The sequence below is a fragment of the Mus musculus genome, chromosome 18, assembly GCF_000001635.26.
Source record: "Mus musculus strain C57BL/6J chromosome 18, GRCm38.p6 C57BL/6J".
Lineage (NCBI taxonomy): Eukaryota > Metazoa > Chordata > Mammalia > Rodentia > Muridae > Mus > Mus musculus.
Genome location: NC_000084.6, coordinates 12,219,659 through 12,236,777, shown reverse-complemented (window position 1 = coordinate 12,236,777; position 17,119 = coordinate 12,219,659). Strand labels below are relative to the sequence as shown.

At 48.0% G+C, this 17,119-nt stretch overlaps 1 protein-coding gene across 2 annotated transcripts in view; it reads left to right on the top strand.

Moving 5' to 3' along the window:
• Positions 1 to 271: 271 nt before the first annotated feature.
• Positions 272 to 17,119, top strand: part of Npc1 (NPC intracellular cholesterol transporter 1) — a 46,813-nt gene continuing 29,965 nt past the window's right edge. The window contains exons 1-3 of one of the 2 annotated variants that reach the window (XM_017317849.2): positions 272 to 597; positions 13,623 to 13,745; positions 14,866 to 14,972. In XM_017317849.2, coding sequence (XP_017173338.1) covers positions 541 to 597; positions 13,623 to 13,745; positions 14,866 to 14,972 — 287 coding nt within the window. In that variant the 5' untranslated portion in view covers positions 272 to 540. The remainder of the gene's footprint in view (positions 598 to 13,622; positions 13,746 to 14,865; positions 14,973 to 17,119) is intronic. The other variant, NM_008720.2, reaches the window with a different exon arrangement.

The following is a 17,119-nucleotide window of genomic DNA, read 5'->3' as shown; positions in this document are numbered from 1 at the left end:
ATACCACCATCCCAGGATGGGTTTTAAAGAGCAGTTTCCCAGGTGTGAAAGATGCCAGCATCGCAACAAGGGACGCGCAGGAACGACGAATCACAAAAGAGCTGGACTACTTCCCGGGAAGGTCGCCTGCCTGCGTGACCCCTGCCCGGGGTGAGGATTAGGGTGTGGGGGCGGGGAAGGTGTTCCAAAACCTGCATCTAAGGCACGCCCACAAGGGGCGGGGCTACGCAGACGCCGGAGAAAGGGCGGGTTAGCCGGTCGGTAGAGGGCGCTTGCAGACGTGGCTCGGCAAAGGGCTTGGCCCAGCAATGCGCTCTAAGCCGGGTCCCTGAGAGTTTAGCCCCGCCTCCGGGGAGGGCCCGAGAGGCAGCAGCGCTGACACCGCCTCCGTCCTTCCTGCCTTGCGCACACAGTCCGCCGTCTGCTCTTGCCCCCTCCTTGGTCAGGCGCCGGTTCCGAAACCGCCCGCCAGTGCCGCGACGCTCGGGTCGCGGTGCTCCGCGAGCCGAACTGAGAGCTGTAGCCCCGCGCGGCGACAGCATGGGTGCGCACCACCCGGCCCTCGGCCTGCTGCTGCTGCTGCTGTGCCCTGCGCAGGTGAGCACCTTCCAGAATCCCAGGCCGGCTGGGCGGAACGCGGCGGGGCGGGGCGGGGCGACGGCTCCGGAGACCCCCGGCGGGGGAGCTGCGGGCGTGGGGAAGTTGGTCTTCTGTGCAGCCGTAGAGGTCGCCTTCTCCTCCTGTGTCTGTCCACCCTCACGCTGCCCTGTGCTCTGGGAGAGGATGACAGCTAGGGGCCTCTATTTGGCTAGCTTTGAGCTATTCCAGCGGTGGTCACCTGATTTAGGATGTGGAATTGGAGGGACAATGGGCACAGAGGATAGGGACTTTGCTTGTTAGCCATTTTAACAAAACAAATTCGACATGCACACATTTACTTAGCTCCGACTGCATTACTGCTCCTTGTCTCCAGACGATGGAGGTGGAGGAGAACAAAACTCGGGTACCAAATTGAAGCTGTTTAACGTACTTTAAAGAATGTGGGTTGCCTCTTCTCACGGTCATTTTAACGTTTCGGGAAACTGAGGCTCACAGACACAATAGTTTAATTGCCCCTTCCCACAGTTAGCCAGGGACAGGAAGACACCTGGCACAGTGTACTGGCTTCCCTCCTCTGGCTTTTTCTTGCTGTGGCCAACTTGGGTATGGGTGTGTCACTACTGCTTATGTGTGTACAGTTTTCTCATTGGAAAGTGGGTGTGTGTTTGGAGATGCCTACGGAGGGGTACTAATTAAACCCCCTTAGTCATCAGAATGACTTAAGTCAATGGAAACTCTTTGCCCTTATGGCCACTAACTCCCCTCTAATGGACTCTGGTTATGACGGTGTGGTGAATTAGAAGAGACAACAGATGAACGGGTCTAGGAAACTTACCCTTGGTTCTTTAAATCTCTGTGAAGTGCTCAAAAGGGCATAGGGATGCTGACCAAGGAGCTGAAGAGCACACAGGCGGATCCCAGGCTAACCCAAAGCGAGGGAAAGCGGAGAAGACAGTTGGTGGGGGCAGGAACGGGTTGTACTTTGTTTTCCCTAGAGTTTTAGGTCCTGGCCCAGTCAGCAGACTTCACATTATAAAGTGGCTTAAACTTATCTCTGCTTCTCTTACCTTAAGGTAACCTTCAAAATAGATAAGCGATGTGCCCCTCTAGGGCATTTGAAGTAGAACCGAGCTGGCGCTCTTGCAAAACGCCTGAAAGTCTTCCACCCTCCTCTTAATTAAAACACTCCCATTGTTTGGCTCCCAGGGCAGCTGAACCGATGGGGGTGGGGTATCTGGTTTTGGTTCTCACACAGTCAGTGGCTGCCGCTGGTCAGGTTTCAGTCTGAGCACCAGTCAAGTTGTTTGGAGATTAGAGGCAGCTGTCCTTTGGAAGCTCACAAATGCATTAGGAGAGAGTTTTGGTTTTCTTACGTTTTCTCCTTACAGATGACCGACTAGCATTGCCACGTTGAATGTTCGGTTTTTTCTCTTTTGACTTGGCTTTTTTGTGTGTCCGGTCTTGCTGCAGGGCCTGGGTTCTCATGCTCACTGTATTGCCCAGGTGTGCCTTGAATTCACTCCAGTCCTGTTTCAGCCCCCTAAATGCTGGAGTTACAGGTGTGAGCCACTGCATGGGCGTAGACAGCTTTTTTTAAATCCCCTTGTTTGCTAGTCACCATGGTGTGCAAGCCTTTAATCGGAGCCCTGCGGAGGCAGAGTCAGGATTGCTTAAGTTTGAGGCCAACTTGTTCTGCCTTGCAAGTTCTAAGCCAGTCAGGTCAACAGACCCTGCCTAGTAAACAACTCACCTGTGTTCATCAAGGTAATACGTAGCCGTTGGGAAAGTAGGCCTGTCTTTCCTGTCTGTCCCCCCACCTTGAGAAACTTGGAATTCGTTGAGGTCAGAACTCATTAAACACTTAGGTGGCTTTTTCAGAGGTAACCTGGAATGGGTTGATCTTTTGGCCTAGAGGAATGGAGTGGGTACATGTAATCTCTCCTAGCATCGCTCCACTAACACCGTAAGATTTGATAACAGACTATCAGCTGGAAAAGGAAGGTGGTTTTTTTCTTCTTTTGCAAGTGGGTAAAGAGTAAAGGACTTGCTGAATAGAACTTTGTATTTCTCCGAATTTATTCTATGACCCAGAACAAAGAGTCTCTCTGTTGAGAGAGGCATAGGCACCCTGTCCTGGCCAGCCTGCCTCACTCCACTGTTAGAGATGCACTGTTTGAAGGGTGGCTCATCGCCTACTGGGAAGTCTGGGCTTAGCCATCAGGGACCCTTTCATCCTGTCACCTGTGGCTCTGCTCTGCACACAAGTCAGACCATTTGATATCAAAACCACAAAAAATCTTGGCCAGACTGCCAGGGTCCCGTCAACTGGAGCTTTACTGGTGGCATTGTGCTGGTCCCCAGCCAGGATACCTTCCCACTCAAGTTCTTGTTTTTTGCTTAAACTTCTGCAGTGGCGTTTTCTGTTAACAAAAGTCTTTGAACTGAGAGGCCCGGTGTGTGTTGTGTCGGGGCGTATGGGAGGGTTTCCATCTCTGACTGCAACTTCAGTTTCCCCTGTATAAAGTCAGATTAACTGGACCTGCTTTCCAGGGTTTTTGCAAACTTGTATTTGCTTGCTTTGTAACTGAAATGCTATATTGCAGGCTCCTTGAGAGCAAGAACTATATATTAACAGCTCTGAATGGGCGCAACTTTTGATTTGTGGCTCTTTTTAAACAGTAAGTCTTCTAGCATCAAAGTGGATTTTGAAGAGGGACTTAAAAGTTAGTTGTGATCAGAATGTATTTGCAATTGATTCTGGCGAAGACAGTGATTGACTGATCAGCCAGGCTTTCTTTGCCTATGTGTGGTGGTGGTGGTGTGTGTGTGTGTGTGTGTGTGTGTGTTCAGGGCAGAGGCCAAGTGTCTCTCTCAGTCATTCTTCCTGTTCTTTTGAGGCAGGGTCTTTCTCACCTAGTCAGCAGACTAGTTAGTCAGCAAGCCCTAGAGATCATCTTCCTGTCTCTCCTCGGCTCTGGGAACACTGTGTATACCACAGTGCCTGATTTCTGATGCTTTGCTGGAGAGCCACACCCTGGTCCCCATGCTTGTGTAGCAAGCACTAATTCACCAACTGAGCCCCCTCCTGCAGCTCCCAGCCTGTGTCTGTTATCTTAGTCTTTAAAAGTAATATGGTTTTAAGCAATAAGTACCTCTGTGGTCGGTGCTGCTGCCTGGAGCCACATTGGTGTCCATGGGCCAGTGGCCTGTTCTGCCACTGGGGACTGCTGATGGCAGAGGCCATGTAGACGACCTTGGTCCATGTTCCCACTGGCTATAAAGGGCAAGGAAACTATTTCTGCAGTGGTATCAGTGACCGTAAACACCGTTGAGAAAGAGGGACATAGAGGCTACTGTGACAACCCCCACCCCACCTCCCAAAAAAGTAACAGCCTAGACAGGAAGCCACTGAAGAGAACTCTTAAACTGTGGTAAGAGTGCCCAGGTGTAGTTCTGCACAGTTGATGTCTTCTGGCAGGGGTGCCGGTAAGGAACAACTTGATTTTCTTTGAGAGCTGGCCACTGGGAGTTTGACCATGCTCCGGTGAGTAGATGGGCAACACACACCAGACATGTGTCCTTTTTCTTTTTTTGAGGGTGGGGGAAGAGGAATCATAAGAATAGGAGTGGACTTGGAAGGACTGGGAAGTAAGCATGATCAAGGGTACATGATATGAAATTCCCAAATAATCAATACAAATATTATGTTAGAAAAAAATAAGCATTTGTTTTTAAAAACTTTGACTCAGTGAATGAGCTTCTGGAAGGCTTTGAGAGACACTTGAACATTTGTCCTTGATCTTTTTTACTCTCCTTTCCTTAAGTCACAGATCTAAAGTAAAGGTTCTGAGCACAGTGTAGGATGCAGAGATCGAAGACCCAAGGCCTTGGAAGAGCAGTGTGTTTGCTATAAAAGGCTGTGTAATGTTAGCTGCTGTCTCCATCTTGTGCACACATAATGGTAGAAGAATGAGTGAGAACGATAATGTGGTGAGAAATAATAAACATTAGGGCAGATTGTTAAATTTTTGAGCTGAGCTCTGAGGGTGAATTGTGTGCCAGGTGACCAAGAGGAATCTGGGAGATGGAGACTAGCCATAGAAATGCTCACTAGTTGAGATGAAAGCACTCCTTCCCCTAATCTAATTATTTCATGCCATATACTTATATTGCATTATCCTGTATCCTATAAATACATAGAAATATTTATCAGTAAAAATTAAAAATTTTGTAGCAGGGCAGCAAGTGTGTTTCCAGTACAAGTCTGAGACCTGCGTTCAGTCCCTGAAACCCATTGTTAAAGGAGAGGCGCAACCCTTGGAAGTTGTCCCTTGACTTCCACATGTGCCGCATTGCATGCTTGCACACAGCATCAGCAGCATCATAATAAAAAATAAATGCTAGAAAGTAATCTAGTTGCTAACAAAAACTGTTCTTTGCATTTATTGTAATTACCGTGAATTTCGGTATGAAACTGTCTTCGTAAAATTTAAAATGGCGGGGATCATTTTTCTTTTTGAGTCACACTTGCTGTGTAAACAAAGCTGGCCTCCGACTGGAGCTGCTCTTGCCTCACAGCCTAAGAACTGGCATTGTAGGTATTCTGTAGCCATGCTTCCCAGCAAGCAGTGGGACAGTGGATTACGACGATTAAAGACAAAAAAGTAGCTATGTCGTTTTTGCACAGTGTCTTATTGTGATCACACAGCTAACCTTATTTTGTCCCCCAGAACCTCTTCAATAAAAGTGCATTTTTCCTGCTTTTAAAATTTAATGGGCCTTTTATCGGCACACTAGAAGTGAGCATTGGACCCTATGGGACTATAGTTACAGACAGTTGTGAGCCTCAATGTGGGTTCTAAGAACTGAACTCAGGACTCCTGAAAGGGTGGCCATTGCTCTTAGCCACTCAGCATTTCTCCAACCACAGATTGTTCTTTATCAACTGGAACATTAAAGTTGATGTTTGTCTTAAGGTCACAGGGCTTAGTAAATGGCAGACCAGAAGTCTGAACTGCTAGTTTCTGATTTCTGCCCGCTATTCAAGTTCAAATGTTGCTACTTGATTCCTAAAATGGGTGTCCATCAATTGTCCCATTTGCCTAGTAAGGCTTCCCACTTGATACCTGTTCCCATCTCCCTTGTGGCTGGGTAATTGCCAGGGAGTCGTGAGTCTGCTGAGCGTGGCCCTCTGTAGATACACACCGACACTCAGGTCATGGTTGTGGTTTAGAGCTATGACTTTGGGGTGGTTCTTCTGACCCTGTGCTTGCTGAAGCTCATAAATGTCTAAGAGTAACTGCTAGTGTGGCCTTGGGTGAGTGAGTTACACTGTGAGGTAAGGGGCTACCTGCCGAATGAAGAGCTGGGATGCTTGAGCCTATCACACGCAGAAGTATTTGCTTAAACACCTGTATATAGGCAAGTCTGGTGTGTGTGTGTGTGTGTGTGTGTGTGTGAGAGAGAGAGAGAGAGAGAGAGAGAGAGAGAGAGAGAGAGAGAGAGAGACTGACTGACTGTCAGACTAGCTTTGAAATAGAACCAGAGGTTTCTACCCTAGAACCCTAGAAGTCACATCAAACCAAGCCTCTACCTCCATGTTTGTTTAATCTGTCTTCTGAATTCCAAAGGAACAGCAGGCAGTGTAATCTCTGGGCAGGATTCCCTCCAGCCCATCCTGCCTTGCTCTGACTTGACTGTACAGGCCTGTGTCCATGCTCCCCAGATAGGCAGCAGGCAGTGGGGTTAACCAGCAGCCACCGGCTTCTCCTGTTGGAGCTGGAGCCAGCTGTCTCCCAGGTCCCTCTATTGCCTTTATCTATCCACAATCATAGCAGAAGTGGCAATGTCAGCTGTAGTATGTCACAGAGCTGCTGGACTGTCTGTCACACCTGACAGCCACCTAGAGATGTGAGTGACGGCCATTGCTTCTACATCTGTAGTTTGTGGAACTTGAAGTCAGTGGGGGCAGCCTGTCTGCTGCGACTTCCTCTTCTGAGGCTGCCAGTGCCCAAACGAGGCTGGAGTTTGAACTGTGCAGGCACTCAGTGCTTGTGGGAAGAGACAGAAGGGCTGGCAGACATTTGTCTTGTTTTTCAGAATTATGTCACCTGTGAGCCTTGCCATGGACTGTCATTTCTGAGCCTTTACTTCCCTTCCCTGTAAATCCTCATATTCTGTGTGACGATGCCCTGTTAGAAATGAATCGGTGAGAAACGACCAGCGTGTGCCCGACACCGTGGGCATCCCCTCCAGATCTGTGGGTTTAGACCTCGGTAGGGTTCACTAGAGGCCCCAGGAGTCCACGTTTCTCTTGAGTTCAGAATTTCTTCTGTGTAGTGTGAGAAGCTGCATTCCATCTGTGCTCAGAGATTGTAGCTGCTGATAGATGGCCGAAGGGTTCATTTTTCTTAAATCTTTCTGGACTGAAGGCAGCTTTCTGACTCAGTGAGATTTCTAGTAACTAAACCCCATCTGACCTATCTTTCGAAAGTAGCAACTCTCTAGCCTTTTACTTACCAAGCCTCGGTTGGAGCCAGGTGGCCGGGTTCTCATTGCTGAACTTCATGAAATCAGTGAGATTCCCTAAACTCACTGTTGCTGGTTTCTGAACCGATGAAGGTTGGATGCATTGTACTGGGTGTTTCAAAAGAAGACTCATACCTGGGCCCAGCTGTTGAGGATTTCATGGTCTTATGAGGGCATCAAGACAAACAAGAAAATACTCTTTCAGGTCTCACACATCTTACTTGCTCCTAGAGCGACAACCACAGACTGTGGCCTGGCCCACGGGTTTGGGACACGCTTTACTTCATGTGTGGCTGCAACTGAACTTTTATAGGCAGTGTTGAGTATTTGCCACAGAGACCTGCCTGAAGAATTAAAAGTCTCCATTATTTAATGTTTGGCCCTCAGGGGCAGAGATTGTCTGCCAAGCTCTCGTGGGTCCACAGGGGAGCTCTCAGGATGTGACAAAACATGTCAGCATGGCAAGAGACATCGGCCGCCTCCATGACTGTGAGGAAGGGGTTGGGTGCTCCGCCGTTGAGCCAGCTGCTGCTTCTGATCAGTTAGGGCAGCTCACCTTTGGGAACTGCACTAGACCAGGGTGGAAGGAGACAGGGTTTAGCTTAGTGAGGAAATGAGTCTTGGGAGGGGCAGTTAAGCAGAGATCATTAGAGAGGACAAACAGGATTTGTGACACCAGAGTCTGGAAGAACAATGAGCCTTGGTTTTCTGTGACTGGAGTTTGGCCTTAAGGTCTTAGATTGTAGAGGGTTAAGAGCCAAAGAGCGACCTGTGGAAGGGAGCTGACGCCACACTTGTGGTTCTGCATATGTGACAATTGGGTGTTTACCTGTGGGAGGAGTCAGAAAGCTAGGAAGACCTGGGTGTGATAAGTTATACTGGTTCAGTCTGAGGAATGGGTGGGGTAGAGATCTGAGAGAGGCCGTTCAGTTTGAATTCAGTATATCTGCGAAATCTGGATATCTGTGGTAGGAGTGTATTGATTTGCAATTAAAACTCTGCAGTCTTGAAAGAATATTTTAGAAATGGACAAAAATGTAACACTTAAGTAATGTTCTCTTTTCATTAAAGTATCACTATAAGAGTGGTATGTGTGGAAAACAGTGTGTCTGCAGTTGGCTTGAATGTGCCAACAGAGTTCATGTGCTGGGGTTCCCCCACTCCACCGACACCCCCCCCCCCCCCCCGGCAACAGTGTTGATAATTAAACCATGAGTGATCTGTCGGGGCAGATCAATCAATGCACCCTGTGGAAGTGAATCATGCTCAGAGGAGATTCTAATGAAGGGTGAGCCTGTCGTTTCCTGTCTGGGGTTCTCCTCTCTCCTTTCCACCATGGAGTGTGGTGGCAAGAACATCAGATGAAGTCCCTGCAGCCCCCACACCTGTGGGCCAGAGAACTTTCTGTTTATTATTAATCACTTAGTCTCAGGTGTCCTGACATAGCAAAAGCTCACAGACTGCGAAGTGTCCCCACTACGTAAGCGAGTAGGATATGCTGTGAGCGAGTGGGATATGCTGTGAGCGAGTGGGATATGCTGTGAGAGATTTGCTGTATGGTGTGATAACGGATTCTTGATTCTTGATCCCGTTTGACTCCCGCAATGGTGGCAGGGAACTGAAGCTCAAGACACAGCTTTCACTTTATCTGGTGAAGGACATCTGAGACCAGGCTTTTTTGCTTTGTGTTATTTTGGTGGTCAAGTCATGTACGACTTAACGTTTAGCAGTGTTCAGTGGCCTCAGTGTGTCACACGTGTGTAACCTTCGCTCCTGTCCCTCTCTAGAACACAGCCTGTGTGATTAGGCTCTCTTCGTGGTGACAGTAGACCCCAAACACTGGTGTGTTTCATTTTAATACTGCATATAGCGCTTCCTTCCCTACGAGAATGTTTCTGAGTTTAAAACCAGGGTATGTTTGTCGTTTGGTTTCCTTTGGATTAGGTTGGGTTGGGTTGAGTTGGTGAGAGTCTTGCTGTGTAGCCTGGGTGGTGGATTGGCTGTGCTTGACTCATGAGAAGTGGCACTATTAGGAGATGTGGCCTTGTTGGAGGACGTGGGGGGCTTGGAGAGGTCTGTGCTCAGGCTCTTTGCCTGCAGTGCGAACGAGACCCCTCCTGACGAGACCCCTCCTGGCTGCCTGGCTGCCTGGCTGCCTGCAGAAGACAGGTGTCTTACTTAGGGTTCTACTGCTGTGCACAGACACCATGACCAAGACAAGTCTTATAAAAACAACATTTAATTTGGGGATGGCTTACAGGTTCAGAGGTTCTGTCCATCATCATCAAGGTGGGAGCATGGCAGTGTCCAGGCAGGCATGACGCAGGCAGAGCTGAGAGTTCTACATCTTCATCCAAAGGCTGCTAGTGGAAAACTGACTTCCAGGCAACTAGGGTGAGGATCTTATGCCCACACCCACAGTGACACACCTACTCCAACCAGGCCGCACCTCCAAAGGGTGCCACTCCCTGTCCGAGAATATACCGACCATCACAACAGTCTTCCCCGGGCAACCTTTGGGTCAGGATGTAGAACTCTCAGCTCCTCCAGCACCATGTCTGCCTGCACGCTGTCACGCTCCCAAATAGCTACCCCAGTGAAATGATTTCCTGTATAAGAATTGCCTTGGTCATGGTGTCTCTTCACAGCAATGAAACCCTAATTAGACAGCCTCCAATAGCAATCCAGGTGCAGGGGGGGGGCCATATGTCACTACACTCATCTTAAACTCTGGGTTCTTGTATCACAATGAAGGAAGCTTTAAGTTTGGGAGTTGGGTTCTTTGTCCACGTGAGTTCTTCTTGCCCCCAGAGCATGGCTGCGCGGGTTTGACAGTCCCAGGAGACTTGGTGACACATTCATCCTCGTTGTCAGAGAAGCCCTGACTACCTATGACTACCTACTGTCTGTGATTTTGAGATTGTGGAGACTGTCTCTAAGGCGCCACTTAGACCCTCCATAGGTTGCAGAGATGAGCATGGCCCGGCCCTGCCTCTCTAGGTCTGTAGTCCCTTGGTGCAGTGGAAGTTGGGCCCCAGTCTCCCACACACCTAGGCCACAAGTAGGTGAGGTCTACCTCTGCCCTGACTCAGTCCTTCAGGTGAGGCACTTTACCTGCTCATCTGTATTCCAGATGAGTCACACATCTGCTCTAAGTGGGGATTGTGACAGTAGGGACAAACTCAGCAAGAGCCCGTAAACTAAGGGAGATGTGCTATATCCCTATGGGACTAGAACATCTGGCGGGTGCTCTGGAGGGACGTGCTTAGGTGCACAAGGGAGGTGGAGACCGGAGAATGGCTTTGACCATAGGTAGGAAAGAAAACTGGGACCAGTGTGGAGGCAGATAGGTCCCTTAGGAGGGGACAGAAGAGAAGAGCCAGGACGAGCTTGCAAAAACGTTGTCATAGGCAGCAGGTGAGGATGGGTTCTAACTACAGACTTCGGAGATGTCTGAACAAGGAGCCCCCTACCAGTGGAAGCTGTGGAGGACTGAGAGATCAGCCTCCCCTGGAGCATCAAAGGCCAGCAGGCAGAGAGGCAGACATGTGTAGAGATTGCCTGAAGCAGGGACATCTGTGACATTAGAATAGTGTCCATAGGCAGTGTAGACACTGTGAATGGGAAAGTTAGCGTGCTGAAAAGAGACCAGCTGGTGAGGTTCCCTGAAGAGGGAGGGGCTGGAGACATTTAAGGTGGAAAAAAAGGTGAGCTTGCAGAGGTGGGAGTGGGAGTGGGTAAACTCCTGAGAAGGGCTTTAATTGTGGTCTAATTATCTTTTATGGAGAGTCTGTGCCTGGAGCCAAAAGCTGCAGTTTCAACCCTGGCTTGGCCAATGCTCTCTTGACCTTGGGCAAATTGTGTTAGTAGTCTCCTAGTGCTTTGCTTTGTGTGTTGGAGTATCTGAGCCTGTCACGCTGAGTTGACACCTAAGGCCTGTGAGCCACTGAGTGCTCTTAAGAGCACTTGAGCCCCTCTGGCTAGGGCCACTGCTGTGGGCAAGATGGTTTTGTGAGCCAATTGCCTTTGAATGACCAGGAAACCCCAAATATTTTGTGTTCTACTTAAAAAGGTGAAGTAACTTCTCTAAGTGTAGTGGGGCTCAACTTACTGACTTAGAGTATTGACTTCTTGGGATCCTAAGAGCTCCTGACTCCTCTCCTTTCCCCTGCTTTCAAAGGGGGCAGAAAAACACTTGGCTTTGAAATCAGTGACAGCATAGAAGCAGATGTTTGTGAAACATCTTGTCTGGCCTTTTGGCTGGGTTTCTGTTTTTAAGGTTTGTGGGGGCCTTGGGTTTGGAGCTGATACTTGCTCTGGGCCAGTATAGATTTAATCAAAGTCAGCGATCTGGGACTACCTAAGTGACACCATCAGAGGACTTTATTTTCTTTACCTCACCCTTTGTTGTGGTAAATGCCACCTGGATGCACTCTGCCCAGGAATACCCAGCTCAGAATTTGCTGGTGATGGCCCTACTGAATTCTCTAATCAGTTTTTATTTGGCCTTGCTCAAATAAACTCCAACGGGCCTCTGGGATTTCCCTTTGAATTCTGTTGTGAGACAGGCTTGACAACTGGTAAGAGTTCTTAGAAAGGAGAGAAAGCTCTCAGTTTAACTGGCACTTCCTGTCAGCTCTGCCCGCACCTCTCATCAGCTTTAGCCATTTAAAACTTGAGTTGCATCGGAGCCCTCTTGCCTGCTGGAAGGCCAGAGTGCAGTTCTCTGCTAGAGTTGCTGGGTTTGGTTTAAAATGTGGACCCTTTCCCATTTGGATAATTTCTCTCCTAAACATAGGACTTTGAATGAGTCCAGAGGGGTGGGCCTGTAGCCAGTGCGAAGCAGCTTGTTGCTCTTGGGCTACATAGTAACTAAGTCCTTGTCCTCTGTCTCAAAAGAACAGCCACACACACATAGATACAGGCAGACACATGTATCTCATGTGGTTTGGGGGTGTCTGTTTTTGGTTCTGCTGTTTTGAACCCCAGGCTTTCCGAGTGTTGAACAACCACTAGCTACACCCCTGTCTGTTAAGGCAGGGGCTCCAAGTTGCCCAGCTGGGTCTCGCACTCCACTTCTCTCTCCTACTTCCTGTTTCGTCCCTCCTCTGTGGTAGATGAGGTTCCAGGCGTGCACCACTACATCCAGCGACCTGTAATGGTTATTTTACTAAACAAAGGATAATTTCGGAAGCAAGTTCTATTGATTCTGGACCCCTTGAGAGTTGTGTTCCCTGGTCTAGTTTTTGTTCTCCTTCGCCTTCTTCCCTTCTGGATCTGCATCGTGGCTGGGAAGTAAAGGTGACTGACTTAGCTGCCTGCCTGTGTGGGGATTGGCCTGCCGCTCCTGTTCAGGGTGTTTAAGGCTTTGCAACTGGTATCTTGGGATCCAGCTTGCTCCTAGTTTATGTTTTCCCTGTGGGACAGTTCTAAGACAGTGTCCCTGGCATGCTGGTCATCTGTGCTGAGTCAGTTGTGCAGCACAGTATGGATTCCTCTGGGCAGCACCCTTGATGGGGTGGTGACTCACGGGAACACTTCCTCCTTAAGCTCTAGGCAGCCTTGTGACGGTCACATGGGGAATATGAGCAGCTCTTGAGACATCTTTTCATAAGAAATATTAGGTTAATGTTGCCTTGCTGATGGTCCTTAAATTTAGCAGTGCATTCCTTGGCGGTCGGTCTCCTTAGCCCTCAGGAACAGTGTTCTTGCATCTCCTTTTAGGTAAAGTTAATGATACAGGTTCTGTTCCTCAGGTTCCTTTTGAAGTATCAGAAGTAGAACTATACGGGAAAATATCCTTTTGGTTGTTTAATTTTTTGCGTACAATTCCCCCAAAAACAGTGTCTTAATAATCTCTTACTTGCTAAGTACAACATTGCTTCTACCTATCCTTGCTGGAACTAGACCCTCTCTTAAGTGGCAAATCTGGCTCTTGTAAATAGTTTCTATTCCTGCACCACACTGACCTGACAAATCCATTTGGGGTTTTAGGCCTGTTTTGTTTTGTTTTGTTTTGTTTTGTTTTGTTTTAAAGATATTGATGGGGGGGGAGGGAGGAGGAGGAGGAGGAGGTGGTGGTATCAGATACCATGAAGCTGGCCTACAGGTCGGTGCTGGGAACTGGGGTCCTCTGAGCGAAGGAACCTCTCTCTCTTAACCACCGAACCATTGCTCCAGCCCCATGGCCTGGGTGCCACCCTTCGTTTGTTTTCAAGACAGGGTTCACTGGGTAGTTCAGACTGGTCTTAACTGTGTAGCCCAGACTGGCCTTGAACTCATGCTTTTTCTGTCTCAGCCTCACATGTGTGGGATTGCTGACATAAGACCTCCCCATGTCAGGCTTGTTCCATCATTATTAATATTTCTTGACATGTTTAGCAAGAACTTTTGTTACTTCATTTGCTAGGAAGCATGAAAGGTCTGTTGATTGAGCATTTATTCATTTATTTATTTATTTATTTAGCTAAAATCTGTTTTCCATGATTCCGTAGGTGTTTTCGCAATCCTGTGTTTGGTATGGAGAGTGTGGAATTGCGACTGGAGATAAGAGGTACAACTGTAAATATTCTGGCCCACCAAAACCCCTCCCAAAGGACGGCTATGACTTAGTGCAGGTAAGCGTGCTGTTTTGAGAGCACCCAGGCACATCTTATAGAATCTTATGAATCATTATAGACTCTATAATGGGACCAAGGATGCTGGAGGTGAGACTAGAGGGCTGAAATCTGTAAAGACGTTTGTGTGTGTGTGTATGTATGTGAGCCTTCACATGCAGGAGGTCAGTTGGATCTCCTGTGAACCTCCACGTGGGCCAGGAACTGCCATGATTTCCCCACACGCTCAGTCATCACTGCTGAGCTGTTGCTCCGGCTTAAATCTTAACCTAGACTCCAGCCTGTACCCCACAACACAGAGCTGATAAGAGGTTTAACCCTCCAGGCGCTGACTCTGCGTCTCCTGGCGTTTCCTAGTGGGAGTTACTGTTTAGAGATGACCTTGGTACCCACATGTTAAGTTAGCTTTCTTGTTGTTGCTCCTAGATTTCAACACTTGCTTTTTCTTAGGCTTTGTCACTAAAAGGCTGGCTTCTCACCACCTCTTAGTGATTTCGCTGTTCCCTGTAAGCCCGTGAGTTCTGGCTACCTCCCAGACATTGCTTTTTGTTAGTGTGGTTCTTAGGGCTGTTTGGGAAAAAAAAAAGAATACTGGGAAAAATCAGGCTGAAAAGACTGGCTTTGGGGCTTCAGTAATCCAGGGTAGCACTAGGTCGCGTAAATATCCTTGCTTTTTTCTTCAGAGTTAGTACAAGTTTTGACTGTCCCTGGAGTGACAAGTGGATATAGCCTTGTGGCTGAACGTTTGAATAGTCTGACTTACACAGCGAAACAGTAAAGGAAAAATCAATAGAGTTGTCTCTGCTACTTATGAATCCCCACTTTCTTGGGGGTCGGGAGGGGGACTGTCCTGAGACAGTGTTTCTCTGTGTAGCCCTGGCTGTCCTGGAAGTCTCTGTAGACCACAGTGGTCTTAAACTCAGAGACTGACCTGCCTCAGCCTCTGGAGTGCTGGGGTTGAAGGCGTGTGCCACCACTGCCCGGCTGAATCCCTACTCTCTGAATGGTGAACTTGATAGCGACTCAGAAAGAACCTCTCGTGCCTGGGATTAACAGGAGTGAAGGGCCTCCATTACCTGTAATGACGGGGCTTATCTGGGAACCCGCTCTCTCCTCACAGGAACTCTGTCCAGGACTCTTCTTTGACAATGTCAGTCTCTGCTGTGACATTCAACAGCTTCAGACGCTGAAGAGTAACCTGCAGCTGCCCCTGCAGTTCCTGTCCAGGTAGGCGGACCACAGCAGACAGTGCCACTCTGGGGTGCTTATACAGACCAGTTTCCCCTCTGTTGTACTCTGAGAGGGTACTCATGGTGTGTTAGAAGGAAGAAGGAAGTCACGTGTCCACTAGTTTCTTCCTAGTTGCCTTCACAGTGAAGACTTGGTTTCCTTCGTGGTGTCCTGGCTCACAGAGGGGCCTAGGGTCTCTCAGAACAGAGCGTCTATGCACTGTGGTGAGGAGTGGTCCCTGCTGGCCTGCGGGCCTGGGTCCTCCATCTGTGTGGCTCTCGGTTCTTTCTCACTCCTTGCTGCCTTGCTTTGCCCATCATTCTTTTCTAAGTTTTTAGAAAATTTAATTAGTTACTTATTGTGTGCATGTATGCACCATGTGTACCACTGTGTGCACATGCACATGGAAATCAGTTATTTACTTACTGTGTGCATGTATGCACTATGTATACAAACTGTGTGCACATGCACATGGAAATTAGTGGGTGTTGGCTCTCTCCTTACACCATGTGGGTCCAAGAATCAAACTCAGGTTGTCATCTTGGCAGCATGCCATTGGCTCTTGCCTGACGTCCTGGTATCTCTCTGTGCTGAGACACTGCAGTAGCCTTAGCTCCTAGGTGGTACACTCATTCTGGTGTAGTTGGCAGTGCAAAACGGTTGTATAATAGATGTTCTTTAAATATGTAAAGAACAAGTTGGTGGTTCTCTTTAGAGCAACAGATTTTGGTGGGTGTAAATTATCCAGACTTTAGCACACTCGTAAAGGTGGATGAGGTAGGAGGTGAAGAAGGAAGATGCCCTCTCTAGATACCACTGTAGGCAGCAGGACCCTACTCTGCTTCTGCTCAGGGCATTGTGTCTTAGAAAGTGGCTGTACCAAGTGGAAAGCCTTTGCTTTACAGATCACAGAATGCAATAATGGATCAAGAGCTAAGAATCTACTCAGGCCACTCTAGGCTCCTGGCATTGGCAGAACCGGATCAGAGGCTCTGCCACTTAGTCACATCACATTTATTTACTACCCACTCTAATTGATGGATTATGGATATAAACATTTACTGTAGCTAGCCCCCTCCCCATGTTATCAGGGGGTAAAGCTCAAGTTATAATAACAAGAGAAGCAAACTAACTTGGAATTTATACAGCTGCTGAAATTGATGCTCTTGGAGGGTAAATGAAGAGCCGTGGGTTATTTGTAATCCATTGGAAAGCAGACCGTCTCGGGAATGAATGACTCCCGTCTGAGTACTGCAGTTGTACTTCCTGATTTTGTTACAGTTTGCTGTGTTGTAGGACTTGACCTACAACCATTAAAACAATCTCTTTAAAGTATCAGTTTTAAAATTCTTCTAATTTTGGCCTGAAGAGATAGCTCAGCAGTTAAGAGCACATACTGGTCTTACAGAGGCTCTAGTGACAGCCAAGGTCTGCTAAGGTCCCCTTCTCTGGAGCAGAGTCTCTTGAGGACTGGACACATCACCCTCATTCCCTGTCAGATCTGACTGTGGGACTGAAGCAGACCACACAGTAATCTCGGGTGCTCCTGCTTCACGGTTCCCCCATGGAACAGTGAGGTAACATGGACCAAAGGGAGCGAGAACCCTTTTGCCACATACACAAGTCAACATTAGGAGCTTAAACTTTGAACCCAAAGGCCAGCAGTCAGCTATCATCTTCGTGGTAACCCGGGTGCTGCTGCAGGACACACAGCGAGCGCTGCTGTGGCGCTTCTTAACCTTTTCCTGTACCACGCTCTGATCCGAGACCTCATAAGGTGATGGCTCTTTTTAATCTTCAGAACACGCAGGGGAGTCCTCCTGTGTTTCAGGAGAGGCTAGGGTTATCTGACTTTTAGAAGAAAGCTGAAGGTTTAAATCCTATAGTGGTCTTTGTCACATGGACACACACACACACACTTATCTACACCTTATTCTCTTAATCAAAACTGACTTTTTGGAATAAAGATAGAAATCTCTAAATTCAAAGCACAGAAATCAGAAAAGCCTCCTTTTTTCTTTTTAAACATTATTTCTGAATAAATTAAATGAAATATTAGGGCAGTTTTAAAAGGTATTTCTTTATGTTACAATAAAGTTTTAAGAATGTGTGAGTCTAAGGACTGGAGAAATGGCTACAGTTAA